The 15,519-nt window shown below is 36.9% G+C and overlaps 1 protein-coding gene across 4 annotated transcripts in view; it reads right to left on the bottom strand.

The window, feature by feature from the left end:
- Positions 1–256: 256 nt before the first annotated feature.
- The window catches only part of TFG (trafficking from ER to golgi regulator), a 33,627-nt gene continuing 18,364 nt past the window's right edge, over positions 257–15,519 (bottom strand). The window contains exons 5-8 of one of the 4 annotated variants that reach the window (XM_043593977.1): positions 13,969–14,136; positions 10,126–10,266; positions 4,408–4,506; positions 257–1,071 (exon numbers count right to left, since the gene is read on the bottom strand). In XM_043593977.1, the coding sequence (XP_043449912.1) occupies positions 689–1,071; positions 4,408–4,506; positions 10,126–10,266; positions 13,969–14,136 (791 nt within the window). In that variant the 3' untranslated portion in view covers positions 257–688. The remainder of the gene's footprint in view (positions 1,072–4,407; positions 4,507–10,125; positions 10,267–13,968; positions 14,137–15,519) is intronic. The other 3 variants (XM_043593978.1, XM_043593980.1, XM_043593979.1) reach the window with 3 other exon arrangements.

The following is a 15,519-nucleotide window of genomic DNA, read 5'->3' as shown; positions in this document are numbered from 1 at the left end:
AAATCACAAAGTTAGTTATTCAGGATCTACCCAACCCCCCCCCCCCCCCCCCCCCCCCCCCCCCCGGTATCTAAGTGTCATGGTTTTAAGCCAATGATTATTAAATGCATTTCTTTTAAAGTCAGGACAAAAAACAAATGGCACCATGTTTCCTGATATAGAAAACTGTGAGCTAAAATGTCTACACTTAACAGACCAAACATCAAAAAGGATTTCGCTCATGTAGTTTAGTCATTGACATATACAAGACCACTAATGGATTCAATTGTCTTTATTAACCTATCAATGTTACATTTTATACATAATACCTAGTTGTCTTCTCAAAGGGATCTACTTTAGTACATCATGTTAATAATAAAAAGCCAAGTAAGATGGCTAAACTTCAACCTAGCGTTTTAATATCCTCCGGACAAGGCAAGCTAGAAAGTCAATCACTTGACACATGTCAGAGTAGTGTTCCAAAATCACTAAGCAGCTGCTACACTTTTAAGCAAGGGAAGAAAAAAACTTTCATTTTGGTCTTTTTGTGTTCTAGCAAATTATACTTTCAATTAACAGCAACAATGATATCAAAAAATGCTCTGCTTTTTAAATTTCTGGACTTCAATACAAATTAAAATAGTAGTACTGGAGTCTTTTGGGAGGCAAATAAGCTAGCAGCTACAGTAATCAGTGTAGCTGAGCCTCTTTATCGATAACCAGGTCCAGGTTGGGTATAGCCCTGACCAAAGGGAGGGCGGGTACGTGCATAAGGGTTAGGCCCACTAGGAGGTGGAGCCATAGTACTTCCAGGAGGTGGAGTAAAACCTGGTCTCGGCTGATAGGCCCCGGGTTGGCTTGGAGCCATTCCAGGCTGTGAGGCAGGGGCCACAGTGTAACTGGTAGGCTGAGAAGTTTGGGTAGTGTAAGTTTGTGAAGGGTAACTGCTCGCCTGGTACTGCTGCGGTGGTTGAGCAGGCAGTTGTTGAGGCTGACCCGCAAAGGCAGGAGCCGGTGCCTGGGAAGTTGGTTGCTGGCCATATCCCTGGAACTGCTGAGGCTGCTGGGGTCCAGTCTGCTGACTATAACCTGCTGAAAAGGCAAAATAAAGTACACATATACCTTATTTTTCTTTTGGTGAAAATTTTCCAGAGAATTAGTCTTACTGTAATGGACCAAAAAAGAGGAGAAATTTAAACTTATTCCTAAGTATTTACGTAACAAGTAGCGTAGATTCCATCATATAATATTACTTCAAAACCAAGTAGTAGCAAAAAGGTATTGCCTAAACAATTTCTTACAACACTCTAATCTTAAATGGAAACCAATATATGCATATGTCTTCATTATGTTTCTGGACGACTTAATCCCTGAGAGCAAATACCTGTTCTAGCATAATCCTAATAAGAACAGATGCTCAAATGATAAATGCAGGAATATAAAGTTAGTCATTAACCTGGCATGGAGGGGAGGCCTATTTAACAACTGTAGCAAGTAAAAACACATTGCAGACAATATTTTTAAATGAAGCAGTGGTGCTACAAACACATCTTACTGTGGTAATGAGATGCTTTAAGGTTTATTCACTCTATAAAAACTAAGCCATTTAAGAATAAACATTAAGTAACCATTTTCACAATCCTACAAATCCTTCATTTCTTTTAGATTTGGTATCTGATGTTTTGCCTTTACACTTTGACTGAACAGTAACAGCATAACACACAAAAAGCATACCATATCGCCCCACAATATCAACATCTATATTCATTATTTACTAGGATGTAAATTTTTTTTAAAAGAACAAGTCTGCTTCACTAAAAACTTTTATCTCTACCATGAAACACACCTGCAGCTACTTGCAATGAAACCTCTCCAATGACTGGAATCCTGTCAGCATTAAATACCAGATACATAAGAAAATTATTAAAATATGTACAACCCTGCATTAAAAAAAAAAAAAAAGGATTGAATGAATTTGAGTATATTCTGAACTCACCTTGAACCTGGGTTCAAAATTTACTCATGAAAGAAACCTTTTTGACATAGTCCATGAATAAAACTGGAAAGGTCAAAGGGAAACTGCCAAACCAAAAGTGTCAAAAATGGTCCAATGTTACCACCACCACTTACAGTCTCCAAGCAGAGTACTTAGTTGACTATTTCCACATCTCCCAAATTCAAGTTAATAGGACTAGTGGGATCAGAAATACAAAGATGATAATTGGAAAACTAAATTTTACTCATGTGAAGAAGGCCCTACTAAAATCATTAAGAACAAGCTTAACTTTTAATAAGCAAATCAAGTCATTTTACTTATGGTACCAAATACTGAAGTCAACTCATGATAAAATCTTCAATGTTATACAACTTCTCCTAACTTCTACATTAAAACTTGCTTAATTTTTTACTGTAAATTCTTGGAGAGACAGAAGGATCAGCTATTTTACTGAAAATGTCTATATAAGTTAAGACTATGAGCAAAAAAATGCTGCCTTTTCATCCTGGCAATTGAAATCTAGACTGGCTTTTTAACTGAGTCTGGAAACAACCAGATCCTTAATTATTTCTCAATAGCAGGAATAACGATGGGCCTAAGATGCCATTTCATTAGCAACCTTCTAGTCTTTGATCATAATGTGGCATTGCTTCTTTTTGTGTACAGTTTCCCTCCCACCCCCACCCTCACCCTTGAAAAACAAGTTTGGTGAAGAACAAAAATCTCAAGGAATGGAAATTATGGGACTTTTTAAAGTTAATTAGTATAGGGCAAGGGATCATATGATCCACAAAGTCTAAAATATTTACTATCTAGACTTTTATGGCAGGTAAGTCTGCCACCACTGGACTAGGTTGGAGAATGCAGCATGATATAAGTAATGAACAGCAAAGTCAGGTACACTGGTTCTGATATAGCTTCCCCACTGAATGCTTGCATGTCACAACCTCTCTGAACCAGTTGTCTCGTTTATACAATGAGTGGGTGAGACAAGGACAAAAAATAAAAAACCTGGCTGCACTTTAGAATGACGTGCTTTGCTTTTTTAAAATATCAAAGCCTAAGTCTCACTCCTAACCTGAAACAAAATATCTGGGAGTAGAGTCCAGGCACCAGCACAGAGGGGGCTGAAATCCCCTGGACTAGAATGAGGACTAGGTCTTTTCAGCTCTATTATTTCTACAAGTTACGTAATTTGTAACACTACAACTTTAAAGGAAACCTGAAATAACTTCCCCTAATATAATAATCCAAGCTTAAATTCATCTCACCTACCTTACATAATTAAAAACTAACAGCTACAGGTTAAATCACTCTACAGCAAACATAATCCAAATAAAAAATTGCTATCTGCATTAAAATATACCAAACTCCAACTAAGATAGGCCATAAAATTTTAGTTCAAGAGGCATGACACAGTTTTTTGTTTGTTTGTTTTCCTGTGAAGAGCCTGAGAGTAAACATTCTAGGTTCTGTGGGCCACACAATCTCTGTTACAACTACTCAGCTCTGCCATTACAGTGCCAAGGAGCAACAGCATGACATGAATGGGTGTTGATGTATTCCAATAAAACTTAATACACAAAAACAAGTGACAGGCCATATTTGGCCTGTGGGCTACAATTTGCTAACTCCTACTCTAAATGATACTATAAAACTCTATAAAATAGAATTTAGGTAATATTCACTGTATATAAGTTATTTTTAATTACAGCTGAAATTTTGATACTTAAATCTTTGGCTGTGAAACATGAGTGGAACAGAAACTCTGTTTTAACAAAAGTAAAATTACCTCATCTATAACTATCACAGTCAAAGCTACACTAAAGAGATTTGATATTTAAATATGGATAATCTTTAGTGGACAGAAGGTAAAAGAAAATACCTAGGATGCCTGTCTACAACATCTATATTCATTCTTTGCTGCATGGATTACATTTGACACAAGTCTATTTTTTTGGCCTGTTTTTTGGTATGCCTACATACTTTTTTGGAGATTTAAAAACCTAAGTAGCTTAATTTAGTTCTTATTTAATAAGACTGCCTTTTCATGTATGAGTAAACTACTATTATTTTTACAGTACCCTGGAATTATGTGTTACATATGAGGAAAAAAAATCTTGCATTTTTGCAGTTCTAAGTCACTAAGAGCTAATCATAAGACTGTATCATACAAGATAGCTTTTGCTAAAAAATGCTTTCACGCTACAAGTTATTACAAAATCATCTACTATGACTGTTAAATGTTGATTTACAGTATTTATGCAAAATATTTACAAATAAATGCTATTTCCTCCAACAAACAAATACTTAAAACCTACTCCGACAATGTAAATATTACAAATCAAGGAATTAAGAGGAAAGGACTAAAGTTCGATGGGTATAGAAACAGCTCAACACCAACGAGTAGCTCCCTGGGGACACGTGCTCACCTGAATACTGAATACCGTACTGCTGTGGCGGCTGAGGCGGCGCCTGTGGCTGCTGAGCACCGTAGCCGGCCTGTTGCGGGTACTGCTGGTACAGCTGACCTAAAAATGACAAGACAAGGAAAAGAGGCAGGTTTAATTTGATAAAGAGAAATATTTTTAAGGCTCATTTAATTCTCTCCCCATCCAAACACATAAATACACTTAGTAACAAGACACAAGAATGTGTTTCCCCTTTAAATGCTACGCACAGAGAAGAATGAACCGAACAAACGGAGCTGATCCACTGTGGATTAACTGCAGAGAACTCTAATGGGCAGCAAATAACACTAGTGTGGTTACTTCATAAATTCCAGAAAAACAAATGCTTTCAAACCCAAGTACCAACAGATAAATACTACTGATGTTTAGTAAAAATCAACCAAGTCAAAAAACAAAAAATAAAAATCTGAGAAAACGAACAAATACAACTGACAACTCCTAAATCTCTCCCAAAACAGTGTATTTGTCATCTAAAGGTTTGAACCTTTGTTACCACATGAATGGACTCTCTGGTAACAAGGAACTATGCGACATCTTTCATTACAGACCTCAGAGATTCCTATGGCATTTGGCAACAATTTGCTTTTCCATCATCCGAATATCCTAGCCCATCATGTTTCGGAATCTGATAAAGCCTACATGGTTCCTCACTGCACATTTTTGAAAATGGCTTGACAATGGGGATGTAAACTGGGAAATGAGAGTGCTATTTGTGATCAGGAGAGCACAGTTCCTATGGAAAAATCTTTTGGGTACTGTTACTACCTGTAATTTCCAAACAAGCAAGGACTTATTGGTGCACATCTTTCTCATCTCTACTACTTTACTGTTGTTCTAACAGTGGATTTAGCTAGATCTAATGCCTACAGTAGCAATAAAACTTGCATTTACTATCTAATATTTAAGTCTTTAATTATATGTTTGCTCATTCAAAAAAAAAAAAAAAAGTCACATTATCTTAGTGCCACCAAACTGAGGTGCACTAGGCAGCTAACACCCACAGGCTGAACTCAAGGAATAGAGCCCACTCCACTGGGCTCCCTGCTCAGCCCTATGTACCACAGCACTAACTGAGATATGCCTGTACTTATTAGAGCCAGTTTATTTTCTAGCAAGCAGTTGTTTGCTTTTTATGATAAAAATAAAATCTGCTTAGCTATTTTTAAACTATTAATCCTCTTCCCAAATACAATAACAAAAAGTTGACAAAAAGTTTCCTAAATGCTTTCTTCATGGTTTAAGACTTACAGACAGCACAAAATGTAACACAAGAGTGAACTACCTTGGAAGACTCCACATTAATCCTAGATTGTATTTCATAACTAAATTTCAGAACAGCAAGAGAACAGGATGAAGCGCAGAGTAATTGTGAAACTTCTCGTACTGCACTGTGTTGCACAAAGTGGCAGCCAGCCTCCATGATAACCCCCTGCATGGCTTTAGCATATGCACAAGACTCCTGCTGTCCTTTACATCTTTATAAACAAGAAAGATTAACCTCACGATACAAAAGAGCAATAAGCAATAAACACAGGAGTATTCACTCTCTTGTGTAGTCCCCTCCCACACTCAATAAGGCTGACCTATATACCAATAGAATATTGCAGAAATCACAATGACACTTCTGAGGACAGGTCATAAAAGACAGCCACCTTCTACCTTTCTCTCTCGGTCTTTCACTGACTCTCTGGTGGAAGCTGCCAAGGCGTGAGGTCACCCAGCAGGCTGTGAGAGGTTTATGTGAGGAACTAAAGCCTCCAGACAACAACTGTGTGAAAGAGTCATCTTAGAAGTAGATACTCTAGCTCAGATTAAGCTTCTGATGACTGCAACTTCATGAGAGACTGTGACACAAAACCACCTAGCTAAGCCACTTGCTCCCAGATCCCTGACTCTTTGGAACACTATGAGATAATAAATGTTTGTAGCTTTAAGTATCTATGCTTTGGGATAAATTGTTACACAGCAATAGATAATGAAAATACACAGTTTTTAACTTTGGAAACATGTAGGGGTGACAGCTATTGAAAAGAAAAAGAAGGCATGTAATCAAATAAAAAATGTGAATCTAGCCACCACTGTAATAAGATAATTATGAGACAAAAGAAATTCAAATATAGACTAGTATGTAACATTAAGAATCAGTTTTGTTAGGTGTAATAGTATAGAAGTTATGGTAAAAGAAAAACTACCAGTATAGACATGCATACTGAAATAGCTGAGTGAAATAACATGAAGTATTTGATTTAAAATACTTCAGGGAGGGGTGCCTATGCGGTGCAGTCGGTTAAGCCTACAACTCTTGGTTTCAGCTCAGGTTGTTATCTCATGGTACGGTTCATGGGTTCGAGCCCTGCATTAGGCTTGGCGCTGACAATACAGAGCCAGCTTGGAATTCTCTCCCTCCCCCCCTCTCTCTGCTTCCCTCTGCTCTCTCTCTCAAAATAAATAAACTTTAAAAAATAAAGTACTCCAGCAAATTAAAAAAAAAAAAAAAAAAAAAAGAGGGGACCAAGGAGGATACATGAAAATAGAATGCCAAAACATTGGTAAGTGTTGAAGCTGCATAATGGACTCATGTAGAGTTGATTATTCTAGTTCTACTTTCGTGTATGTTTCTATTCAAGTTATCATTCTATTATCAGAAGATTTTACATATTTTAATTCTAGCCTTTTCACCTTTTTGGTTTGTTTGTCAAAGAGCAAAACCTCCTGGTCTCCCTGATGATTTTTTAATGCTCTTCTCTGTGTCCTCACCACTTCAAAGTTTTTGGCCAACTACTCAACTGCACATAGTTTTCCAATAACAGAGGTGCCTACTTTGTCTGAAAAAGGATAACACTCTCCATTTTGTTTCTTTTCATGATGCTCAACAATATGTTTTTAACCAAACATATTAAGACCAAAATCCAGGGTGGCTGGGTGGCTCAGTCGGTTAAGCGTCCGACTTCAACTCAGGTCATGATCTCATAGTTCGCGGGTTCAAACCACACGTCGGGCTCTGTGCTGACAGCTCAGAGCCTGGAGCCTGCTTCGGATTCTGTCTCTCCCTCTCTCTCTGCCCCTCCCCTGTTCACGCTCTGTCTTTGTCTCAAGAGTAAATAAACATTAAAAAAAAAAAAAAGACCAAAATCCTTTGGGGGAAAGTTATAATTCCAAGGTCCCTTTTATGGACTTTAAATAACAACTCAGATTTAGTTTAGATTATTTCATATTGTCTTATAAGAAATTCCTATGTTAACCTATTATTAGTAATGGATTTTTATTGATTTTCTCTTCAAATTATAACCAGCGGCTGATATAACTGGTGATGTCAGGGACTCAATATACATCACAGGTCAAAAAGTACTCATTAAAATGGACCATACTTCATCCTATAAATAACTGATATATTAAGCCAGGGCTGTGCTATCCAATACAATTGCCACATGGCTACTAAGCACCTGAAATGCCGCTAGTCTTAACTACGATATACTGTATGTTTTGGAAGTGTTTCGAACTGGTGCCACACCCCAGATTTCCAATACACAGTACAAAAAAATAAAAGTAAAACATTAGTAACTTTTTTTTTTTTTTAATTTTTTTTTTGTGTGTGTGTGTGTGTCAACGTTTATTTATTTTTGGGACAGAGAGAGACAGAGCATGAACGGGGGAGGGGCAGAGAGAGGGAGACACAGAATCGGAAACAGGCTCCAGGCTCTGAGCCATCAGCCCAGAGCCCGACGCGGGGCTCGAACTCACGGACCGCGAGATCGTGACCTGGCTGAAGTCGGACGCTTAACCGACTGCGCCACCCAGGCGCCCCAGTAACTTCTTAATAATTACATGTTGATACATCAGATACTAGGTTATGTAAAATGTATAACTAACATTAATTTTACCTTTTTAAAAACCTTTTTAAGTGTGACAAATAAAAAAATTACATGTGGTTTCCACTGTTCTTTTTCTTGGACAGCACTGATCTAGAAACTCACCTCCAGAACGCTACTGATTGATGTCACGTGTTAATAACTGTACAATTTTTATAGTGTATGTTTTAACGTAAATTAATAAAATAGAAAATAAAGAAGTTTTAGCAAGGTACACAGTTAATGCCATGCTAAATGAATTCATTGCATACTGAACACTGTTAACCTGATGCCTCTGGAAAAAGGAACTTGGTTGCTATGGGTCAGAGGTGGGAGAGAGAATTTGTGAATTGTATTTTTAAATTTTTACCTGCTTGAAAATAATTTTTCAATTAAAATAAACCCAACAAAATAATTTGAGACATTAACAGAGCCTTAAATCTCATTCCTTTATAAGTGAACAGCAAACATTATTTGGTACAATTATCCCTCCAACTGCCATTCTACAACAGTATACACTGCTTCAGATGCAATTTTTTAAAAACAGAGATGAAAGCTGACCTGAACTGAAGAACATATTAGAGGAGTAAAATCCTTAGGAAAAATATTTTCAATCCCAAGGCCCTTTTCAAGGAATTTAAGTAACATAAGGAGCCATTAAACTCCCTTCATACCCAAACTCTGCTTTCTCTGTTGCAGTCCACATCTGCTTCTAGTTTGTTCCAGTTTGGGGCAGTTGCACCTTTGTACAAAGACTATAACTAGGGATGGTTGAGAAAAAGCTGAAGCAGTAAGAAATTCTTCCCAAACTATTCACTCATCAGCAAAATGCAACCTGCTAGACCCTATGACTAGCATTCATCCAACAGGACAACTCTAAAAATGTAGCCACAGGATGATTAGGACTCTATTACCTAAGTGCTCAGTTCATTTTAGGCAATAGATTTTTTTTTTTATATGATTAATAAACTCAGTCACTTGCTTCTGTTGCTGAAAATACACACCACCACTTGACCCTTTTATACATAAATAGAGCACCACCTGGTGTTTGTTTTCAAGTGGAATGTGCAGTTTTTAAACTTCAGTGCCTGCTGTCCTGAGCTTGTGGCCCCTCAGTCCCCTTCAACCATGGTAATGACCCCTTTATCTGTTTAAATACTGAGCTTTCAAGTTCTATTTCATTTGGGACTAGAGACAGTCTTTTAATACCACTAATTTTGTCCAGTTTTCATAATTTACCACGAGAAAATATTAAACTCAGAGAGGTTAAACTGCTCATCCAAGGACACATCATTTAGAGAAGACAAGTTTGATTTAAAATACACTGTTTTTCCACAAAAGACATATTACATATTGCTAACTGCACAAAAATTTAAGGGCTATTTATCTTTCAAAAAATTACACTTAACTACAGTTATGCTTTACTTCTATTTTAAAAATAGCTCCAATTACAAAAATAATACATTGATGCAAGAAGGGAAAGGAAGCACCTAAGTATTATTATGCAATATGAAATGTCACCTCAATGGGTCATCTCTGACATTACCACTGACTGGTGACTGGTATGAATCCTTCCTGATTGGTTGCCATGTATCTATATTCATACAAGCACTTTTTAAGGTATTCTTCTTTACAATAATCAGAAGCATATCTGACAAATTGTTCTATTTGGGTTTTAACCCCAAAACATACCGTTATCAGTAAATCAAAAGTTTTTACAACTGTATTTATAGCATGAATGGTTATGTAATCTTTATCATCACCGACAATGCTGCAATAAACATCTCTACACATTTACCTCCCCAAATATGTGCTCTTATTTCTATTTTACCTTCACTCTGACCTGCTTGTGTCTGAGCTCCTGTATATGGTGGCTGCTGTGGCTGAACTCCTGGTGGGTGAGCTGCAGAGGAGGAGGAAGCAATGCTGTCAGGTGTTCCTGAACGGTCTTCTGCAGGAGCACTGGGTGGCCCTAAATGGTCATGAAAAGTCAGTTTAGTTTCTAATACGAGAATTCTCCCCAGCAAGCTGAACAAATAAGTTTGGTTAAAAGAGAACAAAAATGAAAATACTACAGAGTAAGCACAACCACAAATACAGCCTTTTACACTGAATGTATATACTTCATTTTTTCCTCTGCTTCACTCTCTTAAGAATACACAGCAACAGGGGCGCCTGGGTGGCTCAGTCAGTTATGCATCCAACTTCGGCTCAGGTCATGATTTCGCAGTCCGTCAGTTCGAGCCCCACATCGGGCTCCAAGCTGACAGCTAGGAGCTTGGAGCCTGCTTCAGATGCTGTGTCTCCCTCTCTCCCTGCCCTTCCCCTGCTCACACTCTGTCTCTCTCAAAAATAAATAAACATTAAAAAATTAAAAAAAAAAGACATAGCAATGACTGGAAATCCTTCCCTATGATGTGCAGCGTTATATTCCTAAGTCCTAACGTCCCCCCTGCAAAAATCAGAAGCCCTCTCTGCCATACCAGTATCCTCCACCTCATGCTACCTAATTTATTTTGTGAATCAACCAAAAGTATCACCTAATTCTAATAATGAACAAAGAAGTAAATGGACAGAATTCACTAGAGTTCCAGTACTGTGACAGTCAAAAAAGACACTGTGGGGGCGCCTGGGTGGCGCAGTCGGTTAAGCGTCCGACTTCAGCCAGGTCACGATCTCGCGGTCCGTGAGTTCGAGCCCCGCGTCGGGCTCTGGGCTGATGGCTCAGAGCCTGGAGCCTGTTTCCGGTTCTGTGTCTCCCTCTCTCTCTGCCCCTCCCCTGTTCATGCTCAGTCTCTCTCTGTCCCAAAAAAATAAACGTTGAAAAAAAAATTATTAAAAAAAAAAAAAAAAAAAAGACACTGTGAAGACAACTGTAGATATGTTTATTCCTTTAAGTTCTTTCTGTTCAGCAATATACAAGAGTCGTTAAAAGCACAGGTTTTGGAGCCAGACTGCCTAGGTTCAAATGCCAGTGCTGCCACTTAGTAAGCTTTATAACTTTGGGCATGTCACCTCATCTCTTTCTGTGCCTCAGTTTCCTCATCTGTATGAAAGAAATACTAATTTCTACTTCACTTAGGTTACTACAAGGATTAGGAGTTAACAGGAGCTTATAGCAAATATTTGTAAAAATGATTATATGGCGGGGCACCTGGGTGGCTCAGTCAGTTGAGCATCTGACTTTGGCTCAGGTCATGATCTCACAGTTCGTGAGTTCGAGCCCCACATCAGGCTCTGTGCTGACAGCTCAGAGCCTGGAGCCTGCTTCAGATTCTGTGTCTCCCTCTCTCTCTGGCCCTCCCACGCTCATGCTCTGTCTCTCAAAAACGAATAAACCTTAAAAAAAAAATTAAAAAAAAATGATTATATGGCAAGAGCTTATGAAAGTGATAACCATTTAGAAAGTTCCACACAGGGACTTGCTATTACAATCTGTCTAATTTCCCTGAGGGCAAACCTCTATCCTCTGCACTGATATATCCCAGAACTTAGCTCTGTATTAGGCAACTATATAGTTGGCAACTGGTAGTCCAGGTATTGAGGAGAACCTAAACTAGGTTTAGGATAACAAAGTGGCAATGCAGGAGAAACTAATGATTACCAGAGTAAAATGGACAATTTGCTCATTTTATTGATATTTACATACATGTAAATACATACACATACACTCTCTCCTACAAAAAACACTGTATTATCTAAAAAAAAAAAGTGTATTATTTTGACTCCTCTTTTCTCTCTTGTATGTAACCTATTAGTTAATGCTACCCATCTTATCTCTATAATATTTTATCCCTCCTTCCATGTTCACATTCACTATTGCAGTCAAGCTTTTCACAATAGCACACCCAAATAACTACAACGTACCCCCCTGGTATTTTCTATGTGCACAGTTTTTCTTACTTTAACACACAAAGGTATCATAAAAATGGCCTTCAAATAATGTGAATCATATTAATCATGTTATTCTAGGGTGGGGCATATACTCTAATCAAAATGTTAAGCCTGACTTCCTATTTACTCCTCCATTTGCCATTTCTTCAAGTCGTAAATAGTAAGAAACCCTAACAGTAACTCAAATTTCAGTTGCTTAAAAAAGTGATTTTCAGATATATCTCTTGCGCAATGTCTTCTTTTGCCAAGAACATGCATCATATACAAATATTTGTCTGCAGAATTTCACACAATTCTCTTTAGTGAATAATCCCATAAAAGTCTCAAAGAAAAAAAAAATAGACTGAATGTTACATTTCCAGTTACTGATAATGGCAATGAAAATGGTCAGGTGAACACTCTCAGAGTTAAAAACTAAAAACCTGTAAAATAGCAGAAAACAACTATCTGAAATCACTAGAAGTCACTCAAATGTCAGCAGAAACCAGAAAAGTTTACCCCCCAGTGAATTACAGTGGATGAGAATGACAGGCCCTGACCTCTGCAGCCCCAACAGCAGAAAGCCATAGTATGAACTTGATGGCTGGCGAACTACCTGGAAATTTGAGGGAAAATATCCCTGCAGTAAAAAAGCCACTGAAGAAGTGAGACCTAAAAAGTCAGTATAAGCTCTGCCCCCAAATCTCAGCTAGCCATGGAGTTATGAGGAGGAGACATAAGAGGGCTCAGAAAAAAAAAAAAGCAGCACCAAGAGTTGAAAGGACTGAATAGAGATATTAGCTGCTATATTTCATGGGAAAAAAGAATGAGTAGTTTGAATACATACAAGTTTACTCCTTGCCAGAGTAGCAGTAACAAAAAAAAAAACTCAAAAAAAAAAAAAATCTCAAGTCACTACAATGTATTAATCATAATGTACAGTTTCCAATAAAAAAATCATCAGATATGCAAAGAAACAGGAAAATGTGACCCATACTCAGGGAAAAAAGATAGGCTAAAGAAACTGGACTCCAAATAGGACCAGATGTTGAATGAAGCAGACAAACATTAAGCAGCTATTATAAATATTTTTAAAGAATTAAAAATGCATCAATAAGTTAAAGGGAAATATAGTCTTAATGAAATGCAAAGGTAAGGAATCCCAAAAGAAAAAAATAAACTATAAAAAGAATCAAATGAAAATTCTAAGGCTGTATGTGTAATTGGAATCTGAAGAGGGAAGACAGCAGAAAAAATATTGAAGAAATGACAGTCAAAAAATAAAGAAATCACAGTATAGGTGCTTTTTTAAAAAAGGTTAAAACCAACCATTATAAGAGCTCTTTCTACACAAGGCAAGTAAACCAAAAATCTATATTTAAATTTCAATTTCTCTAATTAAACATCCAAAGAGAGAAGATGGCATCAAATATAATTTAAATCCTACAACAAAACTGAAATAAGATTATAAAATGGTTCAGATTTTTTAAAAAAATATAAACTTTCTGAATTCCACTTTTGATAAAATTCACCTAAACCAAACAATGATTATTCTTTCAAGGGTAGGATTCTACTGACTGGGAAAGTGCATAAGAAAGCTTTCCTGAGTGCTGGAAATCATCTATGTCTTGAATTTAATTGATGTTTTCTGTAGATGTAGACAAAAGTAAAAATTTATTCAACTGAACCTTTAAGTCAACCTTTATGCACATCACTGTATCTGTTATTCTTCTATTACAGAAGGAAAGAAAGAGAGAGACAAAGAGAGGGAATGAAGGATGTGAGGGAGGAACTAACTTACCTGAAACCTGATCATCTGTTAAGCCAAACGCTGACATGACATTTTTATTGATTTCATCTTGGTTTTTTAAAGGATCAAAAGCTGACATACTTGCTGCCATAACCTGAGTAGACTGTTTTCCAGAAGAATCAGAAGCAGCAGGCTTTTCATCCCTACCATCCACAGTATCTGTGAGAGGAATAAACAAAAACTTGTTTCAATTTTATCTATATTCAGTAAGGCTTAAAAAATACAGAAGAATACATATAGTCTGAAATGTTAAGAGTAAATATCTCTGAATATAGGATCATAGATAATTTTACTTTCCTTTTTATACCTTTATTTTTAAAATCAGAAGGATCAAAAATTTTAAAAAAACAGCTTTTTCCAAAAAATCTTTTCTACCTCTTTCCCTAAGAATTACTAGATGAGAAAAAAAATTATGAGCTCCTTAACAGAGAAAAATATTTTGCCCCCTTTTTTTGGAGCCCCATGACCCATATATACATACGTATATATACACACATGTGTGTGTGTGTGTGTGTATATATATATATATATATATATATATATACACACACACACACACGTATACCTATATATGTGTGTGTGTGTGTATATACATATGTGTGTGTATATATATATATATACACACGTGTATATATATATGTATCTCCTACTATCGGATACATACTGGGTACTAATGCATCATTTTGTGAAAGGATAAAGCAGCTTCATTGAAGTTATGATATCAACTTTTATGTTTTATTTCTACTTGTCTATTTGTTCATTATTAATTGCATGGAAATCTCAAGCCAATCAATATATTAAACACATCCTTTTAATTTGCTATGTCTCCCTTAAAATACTTTATAGCAAAATGATGTCTGAGATTTGCTCAAAATAACAGGTGGAAATGTATGGGAGGAGAGATGGCATGGTACTGATGAGTTGGTGACTGTTGAGGTTGGAGGTGGTTCATGAGATTCATTAAAGTATTTCTACTTTTGTCTGTTTTTCCATAATTTAATAGAAAAATAAAATTTTAAACATGAGCATAGTAAGTTTAAGTATCTTCTAAGTATACTAAGGTATTCAATAGAAATTGGTACCACTACCGCGTGAAAGAAAAGGGGTTCAAGAACAACCCACATCTTATAAATAGGTACCTGAGCTGCTGACAGCTCAGAGCCTGGAGCCTGCTTCAGATTCTGTGTCTCACTCTCTGCCCTCCCCAACTCGCTCGTGCTCGCTCTCTCTCTCAAAAATAAACATTAAAAATTTTTTTTTAAAACTAAGGAAACAAAAAGAATATTGCTAACCATTTATTCAATTATCAGTTTTTTTTTGTCACCAAACAAGTAACTGAGTATCAGTTATTAGATCATCTCTGTGATTAAGACTCCTTTAAAATAAGTCTACAGTTATCCACCTTCCTCACCCATTTTCCTCCTCTAATTCCAAGGCTACACCCCAAGAGGACATCAGACCAAGCTTATAAATTATCCCCTCTCACACTACTACAGAGTCCACTACCTGTTCAACTTTCCACTTCCTGCAAACTAAGTCCAT

Source organism: Prionailurus bengalensis, chromosome C2, assembly GCF_016509475.1.
Source record: "Prionailurus bengalensis isolate Pbe53 chromosome C2, Fcat_Pben_1.1_paternal_pri, whole genome shotgun sequence".
Taxonomy (NCBI): domain Eukaryota; kingdom Metazoa; phylum Chordata; class Mammalia; order Carnivora; family Felidae; genus Prionailurus; species Prionailurus bengalensis.
The sequence above is the reverse complement of the archived record's forward strand: the minus strand, read 5'-3'. Positions and strand labels throughout refer to the sequence as shown.